Genomic DNA, 20,433 nt, shown 5'->3' on the forward strand with positions numbered 1-20,433 from the left:
GTGTTACACCATATTTATTTTGTAATCTCAACACTAATGCAGATGAAAATTTACCATGTCTTTATAATATTTATATTAATATCAATAAATACAAAAACAAAATTAAGTTGTTACAAAACCCATAATAACTTTTTATCTCAACATGCAACATAATTCACATTATTAAACACCTTTAAACAGAAGTTTTAACACACAAACACCTTGGAAAGAACTCTAATATGGTCCAATACTTTGATAGCTAAGGTTTTCTGGGCAAAATATCATTATTATTTTCTGTCAAATTTTTAATAAAACATAGTAATTTCAAAGGGAACATTGTCATTTTATAGTGTGACAGTATAATGAGAAATCAGAGCAGTCATTGGACAGTAAGTGTTTATTACTTCCCAGGCATCATGTATATCTTTACATTTAAGAAATGAGTATTAAATGATCTTGGAGTAACAGAAAGTAGAAAAACAGCTTCAATTTTGTGCTGAATCAATCAAACCTAAATTTGGAGAACCTTGTATTATGATAAGAGGCATTTATACTGGCATTTTTTTTTTATAAGAAAAAAGCCAGTGTGCCACCAGCTTGGCATTTATTTTATAAAAAATGTTTTGGGCACTGATTCTCTAAGTTGGCTGAGTATTGGAATCATGGAGAAAGTTTGAAAAATACTGATGCCTACATACAGTTATTTTCAACTGGTGTGCTGCAAGAATTTTCCAAACATGAAACTCCTGATTATTTAGTTAGGGACACCGATCTCTCTTCCTTTAGATTCCTGAATTAAAAAAAAAAATGACAACAGCCAACACAATAATCGCCATCAGGTGTGAATGAATCAAAATTCTGCCTTTTTTTTTCTGTCAGATCAGCAAAGTATATTTTTTGTGTGTGCCACAGAATCTTATTATAGTAATGAGTAATTAGTTATGTGCGTCATGAGATGAAAAAGGTTGAAAATGCTGCTATGTACCATCTCTCAACATTTGGATTTAATGTAAAAACTCTCTAGGTGATTCTAATAAGCAATAGTTTGAAAACCACAGCCTGGAGAATTATTCCGTAGTCACAGTCGTCAGTCTTCAGCTGAAGGCCTCCCGGTGACTTGATATCAGGGGGGTGTATTGTTATTAAATATATGTTGGGTGTATGTCCCAAGATTAGAAAATAAATACTTCTAGGGAAGAGATTTTGTGTTATTTATCACTGCCTCTGCATAACTGAAATAATGAAAGGTAGTTACTGAATAAATATCTTTTGAATGAACACATGATTGCCTTATACTTAGATATTCATTGAAAAAAAATGAATGGCTGAAGCAGTTAGGTTAAATCCTTAAGGCAAACCAAAGTATTATATATGCATACTTAAAAAACACAAACATATATAAATAGATCAAAAGCAGAAACAATATACAAAAGAGTGCAATATTTAGCTGTTGAGAATTCACTGAGTTTTCAAATATTCTTCACATTCTTATCCTTAGAAACAAAAGTAACCCTAAACAACTAATTCTTTAAGCTAATATACATAAGCACACATGCTGATGTTTTCTTCCAAAAACAGAATTATAGCTTAATCTTGCTGAATACATGTCAGTTTTCAAAATTCAAGTAAATACAATTTTAGTACACACATGATAGCTTTTCCAGATAGTTGTATAGCAAACAAAGGATTGTTTCCGATTAAAATATCTGGTAACATCTATTGTTATTTTCTCTCAGTTGGGATCCGCTAGCTTCTTAGCAGTCTCACATCAATAAAAAATATTTTGGCACCTCCTTATATAATGCATCTTATTTAGAAAAAACTAATTATAAATAGACCTCTTTTTTAAAAAGTTGTGAGATTCTTAGAAATGGTTTCATTTACTAAAGTACTACAAATATAATATAATTTATAATTCAGTTAGTATCTTACACTACTTTGGTTTTCTTAAAATTAACATTGGTTGCTTGATTGTAGGTTTGTCATCAAAAAGTGCTGCTTCACTCTCTGTGGTTGGAAATCTTTTCTGATATATCAGAGGATACTCCTTCTGAAACTTAAAAATGAGGTGAGGACTTAGAGGGTGTTGAACATTATTATCCTAGCTGAAGCAAGTGTAGAATATTTTAAAAGAATTCAGTGCATTACAGAGATGAGTATCCTTTCAATTCATCCTTGTTACTCCCTCTGCTTTCTCATTTACGAAACGTACACTGTAACGTTTCTTAGATCTCAGCATTAACTTTCTAGGATTCTCTCCTGCTAAATCTCCCCCCAAATTCCAGATCTTCTTCTTTCTGACTGGTAAAGCCTATAAAGGTCAAAGGGATCAAGTACATTTTATATTTCTTTGAGCTTCTCAGACCTGAAATTAGACTCACATGAGTCTGAAATTAGACTCAGAATCATGTGGCTACTGATTTTTGATGCAGAGCTAAAATTTCTAAATGGTAATGATGAGTCACTAAAAGGTATGTGATATGATTCAAATTTTATGACTGTTTTACTATTCTAATCTAAACTGTAATCATACAGAACACCAGAAGTAAAAGAGTGTACCTGTTATTATTATTAAAATTTAAGAGTAAAGAGTAAAATCAGGCAGGTAGTCATAGGTAGTTTATATATCCAATATTTAAAATCCAAAATATTAAAATGAGAAATTAAATTCTAAGTATTATGAAATAATAACCAGCAATAACATATTACAAAATATTTATGCAATGAGAACTTGCTCCTTCTCTTACCTGTTTTAGTTTTTTCCTTTTTTCCTTTGGAGGCAAACTCTTGTTTTTAATAATATTCTCTAAAAGTTCAGCAATTGCATTTTGAGAGGTAGAAAGTTTTTGTTCCTCAAACTCCTGAGCACTGACCTGCTTACAGTATGAATATGTTGGCAAAGGAACAATCAGCCCATCTCCAGGATTTTTAACCTGTAGTGAACAAAATAATACAGTCCAAGCTACTAATTCTGGTCATGTACCCATTTGGTAAAGTGTTCTTGTGATGGGTTTCAGTACTTATTATTTTGCCACCAAACACTCAACACTTTAAGAAGGGACTAAATTCCAGCTCTACACAAACTAGTAGTCTTGATTCAATAAATCGTTTAACTTTTTTTGGTCTGTAAAATGTCCCACGGTTACATGAAGTAATGTATATAGTGTTTAGCACACAAAAAACATTAAATAATAGTAGCTATCATCATTATTACTATTAATCATGCATCTTATTATTTTAACTACAAAAGAATAACAACTGAAGTGGTATTCTAATTCATCTTAAGACATGAATGTTCTAACATAGTAACAGTTACAGTCTTCTTCTACTGTTTTGAGGTGCAGGGTCATGGGCTCAGTGTATAATATCTCTTCCTAAGAGAAAGAAATTATAGAGGATGGTTATAATTATAAGCCAGGGCAATATTAGAATGGTATATGTGGGAAGAAACATGAATATGTGTGCTGGGTATATATGTTCAGTATTCCTCCTCTCTTTGTAACAGCTCCTTCCCATTGTACTCCCCACTATCCTGGCCTTTTTTGGAAAACAAGGTTGTACACTTAATCTAGATTTGGCCAATCAGAGTCCATACTAAGAACTTTTCAAACTGAAGGTAGAGGGATGGCTCTTTTTTCCCTTTGGATTGCAAACATTAAGTCTGTATCTCAAGAGCTTTAATTAGCCATATTCCCATCATGTGAAGGGCCATTTGTCAAATACAGGACTAAAACGGAAATAAGAGATGGAGGAATGAAAACAGTCCTATTGCTATTTGAGTCCCCAGATTCTGTCTATGACCTTTTAGAGGTTATTTATGTGAACTGATCAAGTGTCCCTTTCTGACTAGGCTAGGAATGAGTTTGCTACTTGAAAAGTGCAGAAAATTTTAGAAGTTATAATACATACATGGCCCCTTTTAAAGTAGTCAAGATGTTTCTCCACTGCAGCCTGTAAGTAAGAGGGTACTTGAAGAATTTCCTGATGATGATCCATTAAGAAAGAAACTAATCTTGCAGCAAGAAGTTCATCAAGATCCACTTCTTCAGCACAGCACAGCACACACCGAGAAAAAGTGTGTATCATCTAAAAACATGTTAAAAGATGTGAATTTAAAAACTGAAGATTTTATATAAATTAGAGTATCAGTAATTTCTGGGTAGCATTATGCTTAAGTATTGAGATAAAGTGATAAGCAGGCTTCAGCTTAAAAATGAGAAAAATAATTTATTATATTAGAAGGGTAAGAATGTCTATTATTCTTTTTAAAGTATTAAGTATTTCCTTGATATAATCCCAAAGGATATGAAAGACAGACTTTTCTTTAATTTCATCACAATTTCATCAGCAAATGCCATAGGTTTCATTAATACCAAACGGATATGTTGTTTAAAGACTCCTAGAGAGCAACTATTAGAGACTATTAAGTTAATCCCACAAAAGCACAAACCGGAAGAAAACATAACACATAAATGTTAGTGGTTACAAGGAGTCTTCAAACTCAGGGATAAATTTTATGTTTCAAAGCTCATTTACTCTCATTCATATCCATATAACCCACTAACTATATAAAACACCCATACACACCTACCTCATTCTAAAATAATTGGAATATCAAAATTCTATTTAAGCATTTTTACATAATACACAATAAGCATACTGAATGAAAATATTTTTGGTTTTATTCCTGCACGTCAGGCAGGTTTTCCTATCTCCTTCCAAAGCTTAGTCCTCAGCTTCTTATTCTTCTCAGCTTCACAGAGCTCATTCCCTCTCAGTGCCTCAACTACCACATCCCCACAAAATCTGCCTTCTGTGCTGACCTTTCTTTACCCAACTCACATTTCCAACATTATGTTCAATACATTTCTCTTGGATGTCCTATAACTTGAAACTCATAAAGTATAAACACCAAACTTATATCCTTCCTACTCGTGTTTCTCAAAATATGCTACTTCCCTATGCTTTTATGTGGTGCTACAATTACTTAAGAATAATTCTTCTTCTTTATATTGGATTTGTTTTGTTAAAGAACTATCCTTAATAAGAGGAAAAATAGAGCTTAATTCCTTGCTACAAAAACCTCTTGTAAATTGAAGCTGAATTGTGAGGAAAAGGTAGCTTTTGAGAGAGACAGACAGAGAAAGAGGGGAAGGAGGAGGAAGGAAGGAAGAAGAAAGGAGGAAGAGGAGGAGGAAGAAGTGAAGGAGGAGAAAAGAGATACTATATTCAAGAGTTCATTTCCAATCAATTCTGCACATAAACACCTCTGCCCTCATCCTCATATAGAACATGAGACAGCTTTATAGTAGTTTCTTCTAACTCCTTGTTCACAATGACATGTCATCCTAATTCACACAATTCATGAAAAAAACTTACCACAATTTCTGAAACACTTTCACTTACTATACAAGCATTTCCATTAGTTCTCTGCTTCACAGTTAATGCCCTTCACCTTTCGACAGTGTCTACATATCCTGTTCCTTCCCCACCAAACAGAATTGACACAAGGCAATATAATATGGTCTGACTATGAAGTGATATAGGATCACTGAAGAGGCACAGTCCTCAGACAAGATAAAGATCAGGATGGATTAATATACATTTTGTTTCTAGGAAAGATTAGATTTTTAAGAGCCTTTGTAACCCAAGAAACTAGGACTTTAAGACCACAACATCACTCTAGTAGTACTTTTAGATGGTTTGGTTTTCCTTTTTTGGTTTATGTACAAGGGCTTATTCTTTCTTTAAGAAATCAACTTACCAGTGATCTTGTACTCATTGTATCATGAAGTTGGGGCATATCAACATTTTGACTTATTCGAGAAATCATGCGCATTAAAAGTTGAAGCTTTCTACGGTTTGGTGGGGGAAGTAACAAACAACATAACTGTAGTGCATTGATGGCAACCCTCTCTAAATGAGGCTGCAGCAAACCTGGAAGGCAAAGTTCCCCACCCCCCAAAAAACATCATCAATGACTTTAATTGCTTTCATACTATCAGCATATGGTTACATCAGGAACACAAAATAATATTTTAGTATTTCATTTAATCTATTCTTAGAAGTTTCCATATTTCTCAAAAGCATGGTAAGATTCTCATTAATTTCTTCATAACTTATTTGAGTATTAACATCCTATTACAAATAAAGTGAATCAGAGTAAGTCAAATTGAAGGAAAAGAAAGTGCTTTAGGTTAAGTAGAATAATTCTTGGTCATGCCATGCCAAGAGTCTTTTACAATAAGAACTTTCTTTTTGGAGGGTGGGGGGAAGCAATTTTAGAGAAGAAAAGCCATGTAAGCAAAACAGTTAGTAAACACTAAAAGTTAATATTACATGCATCGAAAGCAACAACCTTACTTTGTGTGCCAGTCAACATAGAAGAAGCTGAAGGTAAAGAATTTTCTGAAAGTTCTATTGTACTTTTGCAGAGTCTTTTATTGATTGTGGTACTAGCATCTCTGAGTTCACCTTCCACAGCTGTTTGTACACTTGTGCTGCCTCGTCCAAGATTTGGTTTCATGATAATTTCAGCCACTGGCATGTTGATATAACTGTTTTTCCTTGTACTACTTCTTAAAAGTAAACTCTGAGATCTACAAAGCTGTCTTGACTTGCTTTTCCCATTACGTAACTCCTCTTGATCTTGAACAGTCATAGTAGAGGTTTTCTTAAAACCAACACAGAGTGGCTTTTGAATACTTTCCTCTGAATGAAGACTCATTGTGGATTCCTGTTTGGTCTCAGACTCTAAAAATTGTTTATTAGTTTGTCCTTCTATGTTCAGAACAGATTGATGGAAAACAGTGGAGACCTCTTTCCTTGAACTCCCTGGTAAATCTATAATTCCTTCTAAAGAACAGCACCTTGGTTTGATGTTAGAGGATAAAACATGCACACTACTTAAGCCTATTAAATTATAACAGCTTCCTCCTATTATGTCATTAGCACTGGCTCTTCTGTTTTTTAAATCAACTAGCTGCATTTTCTTAACACATTTTTCTTGAAATCCGAGATCGCTTATCTGCAGTCTCTCAGTAGTATCTGATTCTTCTTTGTTTTTGTCTTTACGAAGCAGACTGAGAAGAAGGCACTCAGTTGATTTGAAGGAATTCAAACTGTTTAACTGAAGGATTTTTGAAGACTGTGGATCATCTTGGATTTTATGTATCCCACTGGGTCTATCTGAAACTGTGATGTAGCCACAAACAACTACCAGGAAACGAAACAAAAATTAAGATGCAACTGTATGACAGTGGACAACAATAAAACAAAAACGATAGTAAAGTTAACAAAATAAAGCATTACTATAGTACATACTGTTAGTATAGTACAAATAGCAGTTGCTGAATTCAGAAGCCACTCAAATAGGACACATGCAACATTCAGTTACAAAGTGCAAGACTGACTAGAGGTTTTCCAATCTGTGATATCAACAACTTTAAAATTTATTTCAAGAATCAAAGAGATTGAGTCAAATTCATTATAAATATCTATTCAGTCTACAAGTATTACAAAGCTCCTAATTATGACTGTAATATAATAAAATATTAATTTTGATTTGTCTCTGTTACCTAGCATAGAGCTCCTAAAATACTTGGAATTTCTGGAGTGATAAGAGTCTTTTTTTTAAAAATTTTATTTATGTATTTATAGAGGGAAGGGAAGGCGAAAGAGAGGAGAGAAACATCAATGTATGTTTGCCTCTCCTGGCCCACAACCCAGGCATGTGCCCTCACTGGGAATTGAACCAGCGACACTTTGATTTGCAGGCCATCACTCAATTCACTGAGCCTTACCAGTCAGGGCTGATAAGAGTCTTCTGTTATTCATAACGAGCCTGTGTGAGCACATCAGTTTATGCTAATGAAGGAACTTAAGGCTGGCCTTGCTTAGAAGGTTGGAATCTCTAGCCCTAACTCAGGCCTCCCTGGAGGGGTTGGAGACCTAATCCAATCAACAATGACAAACGACTTAATCGATCATGCTTTAGTAAGGAAATTTCAGTTAAAACCCTGCAATGATAAGTTTAAAGGAGCTTACAGGTTGGGGAAAACATGGATGTGCTTAGGAGGCTGGCATTCTTGAAGAGAGCATGGAAGCCCATAGCTTACCCTGTGTATCTTCTTCCATTTGGCTCTTCCTGCCTTGAATGCTTTATAGTAAACTGGTGATCATTAAGTAAAGTACTTTCTAGAGTTCTATGAGTCCCTGTAGTGAACTATTAAACCTCAGGGGTATCATGGGCACCCCTGAATGGGTAGTTAGGTGGGGTGGGGGGCGGTAAGGTGCAGAAAAAGAGTGAGTAAGCCTGAAGACCTCATTTGTAGCTGGTGTCTGAAGTGAGGGCAGTCTTGTGGAACTCAGCCCTTAGTCTGTGGAATCCGAGCTAGCAATGGGCAGTTTGTATCAGGCTTTGTCCTTAATTTGTGGGGTCTGGACTAGCTCTGGGTAGTGTAAAAAACAAATTGAGTTGTAGGACACCCAATTGGTGTGGAGAACTGGTGTTGGAATGATATGCTTGAATTACTGAAAACACCACAACAGCAACCAGAGTATTCCTGAATTTTAAAGTAATGTATTGCCTGTTACCTTCATATTTACCTATACTTTTTGATCTTTTAAATCATGGGAGACTTAAAAACTTTAATAAAATGAATTTAAATAATAAGCAAAAATCTATACATACCCAAAATGTTCACAAATAATTCATAATATTCAAAGGTAAGAAGAGGTTCAGGAAGATCTAGAAAATAATCTGCAATTGTTCTGAATACATCTCGTTCAAATCCAATATAAGTTGGATTATTCATATCATTACTTGTTGGCCCTAAGAAGTAAATGGCAAAAAAAAGTTTTTTTAGGCACACTTTTAAATATATCTATAAAAAGTATAAAACCTGTATTTCATGACGGAGCTATGTTTAACAATAAATTCTGTCACAGTTCAAACATTTAATATAGGGGTATCAAATTCATTTTTACCGGGGGCCACATCAGCCTTGCAGTTGCCTTCAAAGGGCCAAAATAATTTTAGGACTGTATAAATGAAACTACTCCTTAAATGTTAAGGAGTTGAAATTACATTTGGCCCTTTGAAGGCAACCGTGAGGCTGATGTGGCTGATGTGGCCCCTGGTGAAACTGAGTTTGAAACCCCTGATTTAATGGGCATTGTACACCTCACTCTCATTATCTTTTCAATAGAAATCACTGCAAGCAATTAGAATTTAAAAAAATATGTATATGCCTGAAAAACTGCATATAAAGCAAAATTTGAAATATATTTTAAAAGCACTAGGGAAGTTTACTTTAATGGAATTTTATCACAATTCATTTTATAAAGCAAAGAATATTTAGATACTGCAAATAATTCCTACAAATTATCTTTTGCAAATTTATATTTTTATGAATATATTTTGCCTGATCTAAAGCACACACTTAATTAGTTTAAACAGTATCTTTATGTTTTTGTTTCATTAGCTTAACATTATTGAAATAACTGTGACTGTCCTAGCTGGTGTAGCTCAGTGGATTGAGCATGGGCCTGCAAACCGAAGGGTACCCGGTTCGATTGGGTTGCTGGATAGGTCCCCAGTTGGGGGGCACATGAAAGGCAACCACACATTGATGTTTCTCTCCCTATCTTTCCCCTTCCCTTCCCCTCTCTATAAAAATAAATAAAAATCTTAAAAAAAAGAATCATGACTACTCATTAGTGTTTCCTCAGAAATAAGATCTGATCTCATGTTATAGATGAGGAAACTGAAACTCAGAGTAACCTGCTTCAAGATGAAAAAGCCTGTGGTAGCAAAGCTAGAATTAGTACTTAGAGCAGTGTAAAGTGAGAGCAATACCCAGGACCTTGAGGTCCAATAACATTTAAAATGTGGTCCATGAATTAGATAATCAGAATCATCCAATATGCCTATTAAAAATATAAGCTCTTTTATACAAAATCTGTGGAAGTGGAGCTTGGTATTACTGAAGTAGAAATGTTTGCTTCTGCTTTACTAATTTAGTAATTTCCAAACACTGATCTTGGCATCTTTGTTGTAAGAATCTTGAGGCATAGTTAAAAAAAGGTTCCTGACATGCTGAATCAACTGAATAAAAATCTTTGGCAAATCTCCCTAGGGACTGTGATATGCATTCAAGTTTGAGAGTCAGTATGTTGTCTTTCAACTTAAAATCTTTCTCTTCCCAAATCCAAATGACTCTCTCCTGTTTCTAAACTTTTGTATAGTCCCACATGTGTGAATATACACAATGAAAAAAGATGAAAGAAAACAAATCACATACACACAGATATTTAATACCTTAAAGGCTAATAGGGTTTTGTGTGAAGCAAAATTAAATGTTTTTCTAAGAAGGACATAAGAAATAGTCTCAATATGTAGAATAAAACTTGATAATCACTAGAAATTTTCTAAGAGAAAATGCTACAGTGGAATTAAAAATATAAAATTTATAGTTAGAGACTCTAGGTTTGAATACACAGCTCCTTATGTATTGGAAGAATTTTCTAAACCTTAGTATTCTTTCTAGGAACAAAAATAGTAATAGCATATTGATCACTGATTTTTATGTCACAGGATAACTGTGGGAGATTAAATAACAAGTAAAAGTCTTAACACTTGTTTGGCTACATATATTGTCATTAAACTGGAATCCAGGAAATTATATCTTGGGTGTCACTTAAGTATAACATGGACTGGGAAGAAAGAGAAGACACAAATCCCTTAAGATGGGCATCAGAGAAATCCCTGGAAGTATGCTTATCTAAGCTGCAAACCATGGTCAAGATACAAGAATGAAGGGCATTTAGGTGGGGAAGGTAGAAAGACAAATCTTAAGATTATGACCAAGATCTTTACCTCAATTTAACAAATAAAATCTTTGTAACTTTCATTATTTATTTTGTTGTTCTGTTATTTTGTCATATTGACACCCAGTGGACAACAAGGGAATATGTACTTATCTTGGTCATTAATAAAATACTAATTTTATAAAAAACAATACCTTTGTAACAAAATATTAAAATATAATTTAACTTTTCATGATTCAGCATCACATGCCTGTGTATATTTTTAAAACTGATTTTGGAATCAGTTAGGGTTTTGTACCCAAACAAGGGTCTTAAACTATAAAAATCAATTATCACTGATCACTGTGAAAAAAATCTTGATGAAAAAATTCTAAAAAATAATTTGCTGATGATTAGTGACAGATATTTTTTTCCATAAAAGTCCCACCAGTATATCCTATAGAGTAGATGCACGTCATGGAGCACCTGAATGTTGAAGCTGGGTACAGTGGCAAGGGTTATGAAGTGGGTTTTATGAGAATTCATTTCTTTTTCTTAAATTAATTTATTTTTAGAGAGAGAGAGAGGGAGGGAGGGCGGGAAGGAAGGACAGAGAGATAGAGAGACAGAGAGAGAAACATCAATCTGTTGTTTCACTAAGTTATGCATTCATTAGTTGCTTCTTGTATGTGCCCTGACTGGAGACCAAACCCATAACCTTGGAGTATGGGGATGACGGTCTAACCAACTGAGCTGCATGGCCAGGGCCAAGACTTCATTTCTGATGGAAACCTTCTATTTAGAAGCTGCTTTACTTATAGGTTTTTATTTGAACTTTTTGGGCCTCAGTGAGGCAACTGATGTATAGATTTTACCTAAAAACTGCTTAAGATCCTCTAGCCTACGATTTTATGATTTATGAAAACTGAGCTATAAATGATGGGCTTGAATTACAAAATCACCATCTCCATAGAAAAAGGGCTCTATAGCATACTCACATGGAAAGAAATGTAATTAGTTCTACTAGATTTCCATTTAAACATCGAAAGAAATTATACACAGTAATTTAATTTTATCAGGACCTTAATATATTATTTAAAACACTTTCTCAGTTCTTATAAAATATTATCAATGTAAAACATATATATATGTATGTATGTATATATAGTGTTTAACTTACAATTTGCTAGGCACTTCATGGCAGATAATACCCAATGAGGAAGATCATCTATACATAAAAAATATTAACATTGTTTAGTAATTCACAAATTTTTGATAGTATATTTAAAACTTAACACATTATATATAATTATATATGTATATATACATAAATGTAGGTATGTATATATGTATTACCAAGATTAAAAATTATTACATGTTTAACAAGACAGAGGGCCAAGGCAATAATTTAAAATACAAGTTTAAAAAGTTATGTATCTTTAAGTTTGAATCTTGCCACAAAACTAAAACAATTAGCTACCTCAAATCAAGGATTAATTATTTTATGGGGAGTGGTTAGGAAATAAATTGACATTCATCTTTATTTATTACCATTATCTTTCTTTATCCTCATTTCTGTCTGACTACAGCTATGCTGTTTGAATATTACTGATTTGAATAAGACCTATGATTGACACAAGTTATATTTGAATATGCGTGCTTTCACATTGAGGCTTGCTTCAAATATTTTACTTGCCACTAACTAAAATATGCTGCATAAAATTTAGCAATTTTTGATACAAACATAAAAACCAAACATACACTTGACTTGAACAATTTATGGTTATAAATTACAGAAAGCTTGGATAACAGCATATCCTGTTGATTATTTTACGTAATGAACCAGGGGAATGGCCCAAAACCAAAAGCTTATGCAACATAACTTTTAAATTTTGACATTCACTATTTATTCCTACAATTAAAACCTCAAAGTTCTTGCCACAAAATACTCCCCAAAGTAGTGCATGTCAATTAATTACATAGATAGCAATTAATTATTAAAAAATGACTCAACATTTTGAGTAGATTTATTGATACATTTCTTAAAATCTGTTTTCTAATATGTCTGGCTTGACTTATTTCCCTGACTTTCCTATCTTAGATCTGACTATATAATGGTCAATACATTACATATGTAATGTAATATATTAACATATAATGTTTATAAATTAATATATAAATAAGGTTATACACACACACAAACTGGTGCTCCTTAGAATACTGGTCTTGAGAGGCAGGGCTTATTTTATTTTATATGTTACTTCAGTTTTTCATATATGTCTTGGCCCCTTTAAATTTGTATATAACTACTCATGTAAGCTCCAAGAAAGCCTTACCATTCCTCTACTTTAGCATAATGCCTGGAACATTATAGGTCTTCAATAAAATGTGGCTAATAAATAGTTTTAATTATATTTGCATACCTTTTTTTGGGACGCCTAACCCAGTCATTTTTAAAAAATCATGAATCCACCTTAAGACCTAAAGTAATATTATATGTGATAATCCCTTAAAAAATATTCCACTGTGATTGCTAAAACACCTGTGATAAAGCAACAGTCTCCTGGATACTCTCCCAATCAAGCTATTCTGCCTCCTACATTGTGGTCTCTGTGCATGCCCACAATAGCTGTAACAACCTTTGTTAGCAAGTTTAAAACGATTCCAACTTCTTCTACTGATACCCACCTGATCTGTCTTGTAGTATAACTACTCCATGTTTACTTGTATGGGTCATGTTGTATATTACATATTGAGGAATTACTTGTTTTGGATTTATGACTTCCTCCAGGGATGACACACCTAAAATGGTTTGCAGGCTAAATAGAAGAAAGAATATAAACATTTTTCCTTCATAAAATAAGTTGGAAAGAACATAAATATGAAAGAGTTTGGCAAACAGACATAGCCATCAGAGTATTTTGTTTTTGTTTTTTCTGAACCCAAACTTTGAAGGCTTATATTTAGTATTGACTTTCAAATATATTTATCTTAATAACTTTTAAAGGATTCTGAAATATAGACAACAAACTATAGCTATAACTTAGGTTAAAAAAAGCAAATCATACTGAAAATATTCTATTTCTACTCTAGTGTGACTACAGCAAGAATATTAAGAAACACATATACAGGTTAAATTCTAAGCTTTGAGAACTAAACTGCTCTTTTGCACTTTTATGTCTGGATGAAAATGGCAAATGGACATTCTAAACATCTGTGGAACTTAGTTACAGTTTTCTTTTAGCTTACTAGGTAAGAATAGTACATCTCCAAACTTCTTCAACATCTTTCTGGCTTATTTCTCTATTACCAACTGAGTTTTCTTGATCTTCATTGATTTCACAGTTCACATTTTCTTTATTTTCCTGAAAAAAGAAAATTACTTTGGTTTAATACTATGCTCAAAATAAGGACATACTGAACTGACACCACTCCTGATATATAGTAATTTGATTTGTATCAGGCCATGTGGAGTTATAAGGTAAGTGTTACCTGAAGAAATAATGTAACATAAAAGCTCTTGGTTTTGTAGCTGTCCCTGTCACCCTCAAATCAATTTAAAATAAGCATGTTAAATTACACCATTACTGTTTTAAGTATGTCTCGCTACCATTTTTTACTATTGTTTCTATGGGTTCCAAACAAATTTACACATACACTATTAGAATATAATGTAGATTAAGAGTTTCGAACACTGTCTTTGAACATTAAAGAATCATTTACTTTTAATGATTCTATTATTAAGTACATGATAATTATATTTAAAGTAATAATTAGTAAAAAGGATGTTTTACCTGAGAGAATTGTAATCCATGCTTTTTAGGCATTCTACGAGATAAGTTTCGTAATTTAAAAATACTGTCTTTATCTTTGGAAAAGTTCTCTGTGCTGTTTTTTCTCAATTCTGGAGGCCTTCGTGGAAGAGATTTAAGTGGAGAATTTGCAGGAAATCTAGTTTAAGAATAATATGCAATTAAATGAGATCACAAACTGTTAGTACCTATCTATCTTAAGAATCACATAAAATTGATCTACATATCAAGGAATGAAAATTCTACATAAATTGATTTTTCCATTAAACCTTTAAAATTATTTTAAGTTTTCTGCTTTCTTTAGTATGCTGTGAATATTTTGAGTTTAATTCTGGATAATTTAGGGTTATTATTAGAATCAATTATGTTGGAGAGGTATCACTTACATATAAAATGGTTTAGAATGTTACATTTTCTATTTTTTTCAAAAGTTACCTAATTTGTATATATTTTCTGCCCTTTGACTGTAATTGTTTCAATTTTCAGAACTTGGTCTGGTCCTTTTTTTGATTATAAAGCATTTTCCTTTTATTTTAATATGTAATATTTCAACAATACAAATACAGAAAATATTATAATATAAAACATCTATCTATATAGCCATCAACCAATGCAAATAACATTTTACCATAAATTTCATTATATTTTCTTTTTTTAAATGAAATTCTTTGCTTATTCTATTTCTCTCTTCCTAAGGGAAATTATTAACCTATAGTTATTGTAATTTTTTTGCTCATTTTTTTGCTTTAAATAAACATAAAAACAACACATTGTTCAGTGGTTTTTCACTCAATGGTTATCTTTTATCATATATTAAATTTATGTGTAAGTTTTTAGTAATCTTAAAAGTTCTTATTCCTCTATTTTAAAAATAATTCTTATATTCCCTCATATGTTTTATTTTCATGCATAGGTATTTAACTCATATATAAGTTATACCAAGTTCCCACATATATATAGGTTTGTATTCTCAATACTTTATCGTTTTAATTTAAGTTAAACCCAGATATCAGGTTAAGGCAATTTTCCCCTCTTTGATCTTCAAAATTGCCTTGGATGTTACATTACTAAATAAACTTTAGAATATACTTACCAAATTCTAAAAAATGTATATAGGGATTTTGAATAAAAATGCACTGATTTTATCAATTTGGGAAGAAGTGACTTATTTATGGTATTAAGTCTTCTCATTCATGAAGAGGATATCTTTCTCCACTTATTACTACCTTCAATATAATTTTATAATTTTCCCCAATAAGGTTTTATACCTTATTGTTTTTTATAAAATTTACTTTTATGTACATTACAGTTACTATTGTAATAAAGACTGGAGGCAGAAGGACTAGTTGAAGAATTATGCAGAATTCCAGGTAAGAAAGGATAATGGTCTAACAAAAAGAACATTCTTAGTGGAGAGATCAGGAAACTACTGAGGCAGCACAATGGAAATGGTTTGATAATTAAGTCATATTTAAAGGGGAGAGTAAAGGGAAAGAGTCAAAGAATCTATAAGGAAGATAGTGCGCCATTCATTCAGATACGACTATAGGAGAAAATTTTGGTTAAGATAGTGATTTTCTACATACTACATTTGAAGTGACTATCAGGCAAAAAAATATGTCTAAAGCTCAGGAAAGATATTTGGGTTCGAGGTTTGAAAGTCATGAAAAAAGTAGGTGAAGACAGCATGCGAGTACCCATGGAGAGAGGGGAAGTGAAGAAAAGTGTAGGTCCTTGCAAACCAATAACAGCTAAACGATGAGCAGCAGCAAAGGAGCCCACCAAGGTGACTAAGGACTAGTTAAGAGGGGAAAGGTTTCTAGTGTTACACAAAAGGAACTCTTCATGTGCTTGTTATTGCAGTTTACATGCACAGCGTAAGTCATCTTTGATAACACAGGGAAGAATAGGTTTCTCAGATATTTCATTTGAAAAGTACTAATTCTGTAGAGAAAAAAGCATGGCTATTAGAATCCAAACACCTAGTTTAATGAAAATACAGGGTCTGGCAGAAGTAACTCCTGCTTGAGTGTGTTTGCTAAGTTAATAATATGGGTGTAATAATGTATAGTTTTAACTTGAACATTTCACCTAAAATGTCATATGGTATGCTTGAGTGTGATATTATGTTACAGAATTACATGCTTATGATTTTGTAGTAAAAGTCTGTAATAAAAACAGGGGCGTTACTTGTGCCAGACCCCTGTATAACAAAGAATCCTGGGTGCATGAGAGAAAAAGCAATGATGCTGAGGAACTCAAAAAGGCTCCACAGAGGAGGATACTACAGAGCTGACATGAATGAGAAGAAACGTATTTACTAGTCTGACAACTGAGTATGCTATTTCAAGGTAGAAGAGTGTATTTCACCCAGAGGGAAAATGACTTGTTAGAACATGATTTCAGCTTCCTCATCTGTAAAAAGAAGCTAATACCTATCCTCCTTAGGTATTCTAGGAATTAAATAAGAAAACATATAAATCATAAAGAGACCCATACTAGGGTCTCTGGCATACAATAAACATTATTTCCTTTAATCTGTAGTCTATTCCTTGTTATTTATTACATAAATAATAAATATCACTTGTATTCCTTATTATATAAGGTCAGATGTTACTTGCAGGAAAGGACCTGGGACAATTTGTCTTGAAATTTTTGAATCTATGAAACTAAAGGTTTAATAATGATCTGTCGCCCTGGGCAGGTAGCTCACTTGGTTAGAATGTTGTCCTGATACGCCAAGGTTGCGGCTTCAATCTCCAGTCAAGGCACATGCAAGAAGCAACCAATGAGTACATAAATAAGTGGAACACAAATTGATGTTTCTTTCTTTCTCTCTCTCTAAAAATCAATAAAAAATAAAGATATGTCCTTGAAATGCTATAGAGCTTTCATAATATGCAGAAGTGCTAATATCTCACTTTCCTTCCAATTCTTTATTATATATATACTATCTAGCATTTTAAAGTTTGAATTATGCAGCTATTAACTTTAACTTCTAAATTATTTTAATTAGATAAGAGCAGTTACAGTTCCCTACAGAAAATATTACTTCTTCTAAAGAAACTGTTGTTTTAGTAAAAGTATAATAGAAGTGGAGTTAAACTTTAGGTACTTCATTTTTGCAGTTATTTCTTTGTTTAGTACCTGAATAGCTGACTGTTGTCATAAAGACTTTCTGATCCCCATCTGCCTTTGATATCTTCAATTACATGGTTCTTAAGAAATTTTCTCAATAGCTGGATAGTCTGTTGCCTTGTAACTTCAGGGCCAAAATTACTATTATTTCTTAATAGGTCATAAAGCCAATCCACTGCTTCTCCTGCTGTAAAACAATTGCCATATTTTCTAAAGTGTTGCCTGTGTTTTCTTAGAGGCATTCCAGCTCGAAAAGATGTGGTAACTTCATTCCACTGCAAAAGAAGTAAAATAGTAACGTAAATAAACAACAAAGATGAAATCTCTTACTGATTTGAAATTAGGTAAAGAAAATTCTTTCTTTTGTATCTGATTACATCATATAATTTCATGAAGAAATCATTCATTTATTTGTGCTACAGAAAATTTTATACCTCATACTGATTTATTTTTAGTAATTCTGTTATAACATTTTTATGTTAGTTTTTTTTTTAACTAAAAGCACTTTATTGGCTGGTTAACTTGTTTAGGAAACCTAGGAATAATGAAGAACTGCATTGAACCTACCCTTTAGTCCTCAATAGTGAAAGTATTCCTGTTTTTTAAAAAATCTGAACTAGTATTAATAGTATGCTAATTATTAATATTCTAAAAGTTTGGGTGATCTGAATTCCATGAATATTACTATCCCACTTTTAGATGAGGAATATGAAGCACAGAGGGATTTAATAATTTGATCACCGTCACACAGTTAAGTGATGAAACCAGGGATTCAAACCCAGGTTTGATTGACTCTAGCACCCTGAACTTGTAACTACTATGCTGGCCACTGACAACTCATGGCAGGCCACAACTTCACCGGTAAAATACCTTTAATATTAAAATAGCTTCATATTTACTATAGTTATTTCTTATGTGAAGATTCCAATAGTGAACAAAGAACAGATGGGACAAAGTTTTAAGTCCACTGTGTAATGACACTGTGATATATCTACATTTTCCAAACTGCCTTCAAATCACCCAAACTTTTAGGTTTGTGACAGCTCTAACAGTGGAGCGTGAAGGTGGTGGTGGCTGTACAGCCTACGGTCACCTACGGAAACACACAACTTTCATTTGAAAAATCCTGCATTAGAGGTCAAGAAATTTGATTTGTAACCCAGCTATGCCACTGCTAGCTGTTATCACTTAACCTGTGGGCCCAACATCACAATTCAAAATGAAACTGCTAAAAGCACAATATACACATTCTTTTCTTCCCACACCTCCACATTTCACATATTAATTTAAGAAACAGACCTGGCTGGCGTAGCTCAGTGGATTGAGCGCGGGCTGGGAACCAAAGTGTCCCGGGTTCGATTCCCAGCCAGGGTACATTCCTGGGTTGCAGGCCAGAACCCCCAGCAACTGCACATTGATGTTTCTCTCTATTTCCTTCCCTTCCCTCTCCAAAAATAAATAAATAAAATCTTTAAAAAAAAAAAAGAAACATACTAGGTGCAACCTATCCCCTAGATAAGTTGTTTCTCATTCTACATACTAAAACACACTTTCACATGCATGTCCTCTCCAGAAATCTCTTCGGGTGGGCATGTGTTATCAGCCCTACTTTACCGTGGAAACTGAGGCTCACCGAACGGACGAGACTCTCCTAATGTCACATAACCAGTGGCACAGGATCCTCTCGGAAAATCCAAATGCGTGAGTACAAACCCAGTGACTACCTCAAATATTCCGGGTTTACTTTGGACATAGTTGTTCCCTAGTGGTTGGTACTCAGCTGGTACGTCCTGCATTAAATTCTACAGAGCCAGAAAAACGAAACTGTCCCATTCGGGCCTGTCCCCAGTCTGACGCTAGAAAGCACTGAAACTTATTCGAATTCTTCTCGAATTCTGTGGATGTAGAAAAGCAGAATATCAGGCGTCCGACTGTTCTCGGACGTCCCAGGGACACCGACAACACACGGGCCAAGAGACCCCTATAACAAGGTGTGCAGGATCCGCCTTCCGGGGCGCCCCAAGCAAGCGAGGGTAACTGACCCGTCCCGCAAAAGTTCCTCGATACCTCTTAATTCCTTTTCAGCGAACCTAGAGGCCGTAGGAGCCATCCCTCCGCCCAAGATAAAACCACGAACGTTCTCAGGTAAAAGTGGTGGCAGCCGTCACCTCGGAGAGCTACTCTCGTAGTTCCGAGGCTTCTTACCAGCTTGGTAGCCCGATAAGGACCAGGAGGCACGCTTCGATTCTCCATTCTGCCCACTGCCCACCGGGCCAGGAGGGGTCTGTCAGCACCAGGTGCGTTGCATGGCTGGGGAAGGTAACCCTCCCGACGCCGTACTGGCGGCGGCTTGGCGCCGCACCTCCGCTGTCCCCGCGGCGGATTTGAATATCTCAGTGGCTGCGCCGATTGGCTACGCCGTCGGGCCACGTGACGTGCCCTCCCACCCCTCCCGGACCCGACTGCAGCCAGGCGAGGGGCGCGGAGGCTCTACGGTTCCTGGGGCGCTAGGAGAGTGGCTGGTACTGAACCTTCTACGCGGGGGTGGGCTGGTGGGACCGACTCCCACCCTCACTTGGCTTCCTTGAAGCTGCTTCTCCCTTTTGCGGTCGTTGGCGCGGCAGAGTCAAGTTGCCACACTCAGAACCGGTGAGGCGGTTTAGACACAAACATGATTGCTTGGGTCCAGCCTTTG

The 20,433-nt window shown here is 34.3% G+C and overlaps 1 protein-coding gene across 2 annotated transcripts; it reads right to left on the bottom strand.

The window, feature by feature from the left end:
* Positions 1-60: 60 nt before the first annotated feature.
* Positions 61-20,109, bottom strand: DEPDC1 (DEP domain containing 1). 2 transcript variants are annotated; one of them, XM_028513555.2, is made up of 12 exons: positions 19,944-20,109; positions 17,748-18,013; positions 14,583-14,739; positions 14,038-14,153; positions 13,477-13,607; positions 11,969-12,016; positions 8,672-8,812; positions 6,343-7,194; positions 5,744-5,916; positions 3,889-4,065; positions 2,727-2,912; positions 61-2,035 (listed from the first exon to the last, which is right to left on the bottom strand). In XM_028513555.2, exons 1-12 carry the CDS (start codon positions 19,989-19,991, stop codon positions 1,913-1,915), a joined length of 2,418 nt encoding a protein of 805 aa, XP_028369356.1. In that variant the 5' UTR covers positions 19,992-20,109; the 3' UTR covers positions 61-1,912. The 2 variants fall into 2 exon arrangements, with proteins under 2 accessions (XP_028369356.1, XP_028369357.1); XM_028513556.2 differs by lacking the exon at positions 6,343-7,194 and having other exon boundaries at positions 1,829-2,035.
* Positions 20,110-20,433: the final 324 nt, after the last annotated feature.

This window comes from Phyllostomus discolor, chromosome 5 (genome assembly GCF_004126475.2).
Source record: "Phyllostomus discolor isolate MPI-MPIP mPhyDis1 chromosome 5, mPhyDis1.pri.v3, whole genome shotgun sequence".
NCBI lineage: Eukaryota > Metazoa > Chordata > Mammalia > Chiroptera > Phyllostomidae > Phyllostomus > Phyllostomus discolor.

Bases quoted from the DNA above. Each gene is read 5' to 3' on its own strand.
- DEPDC1 (XM_028513555.2), bottom strand. From the start codon at position 19,991: ATGGAGAATCGAAGCGTGCCTCCTGGTCCTTATCGGGCTACCAAGCTG. The intron at 5,917-6,342 runs GTAAGGTTGTTG...TTTGCCTTCCAG, and splicing joins TATGTTGACTGGCACACAAA to GTTTGCTGCAGCCTCATTTA. The intron at 4,066-5,743 runs GTAAGTTGATTT...ACATGTTTTTAG, and splicing joins CAATGAGTACAAGATCACTG to ATGATACACACTTTTTCTCG.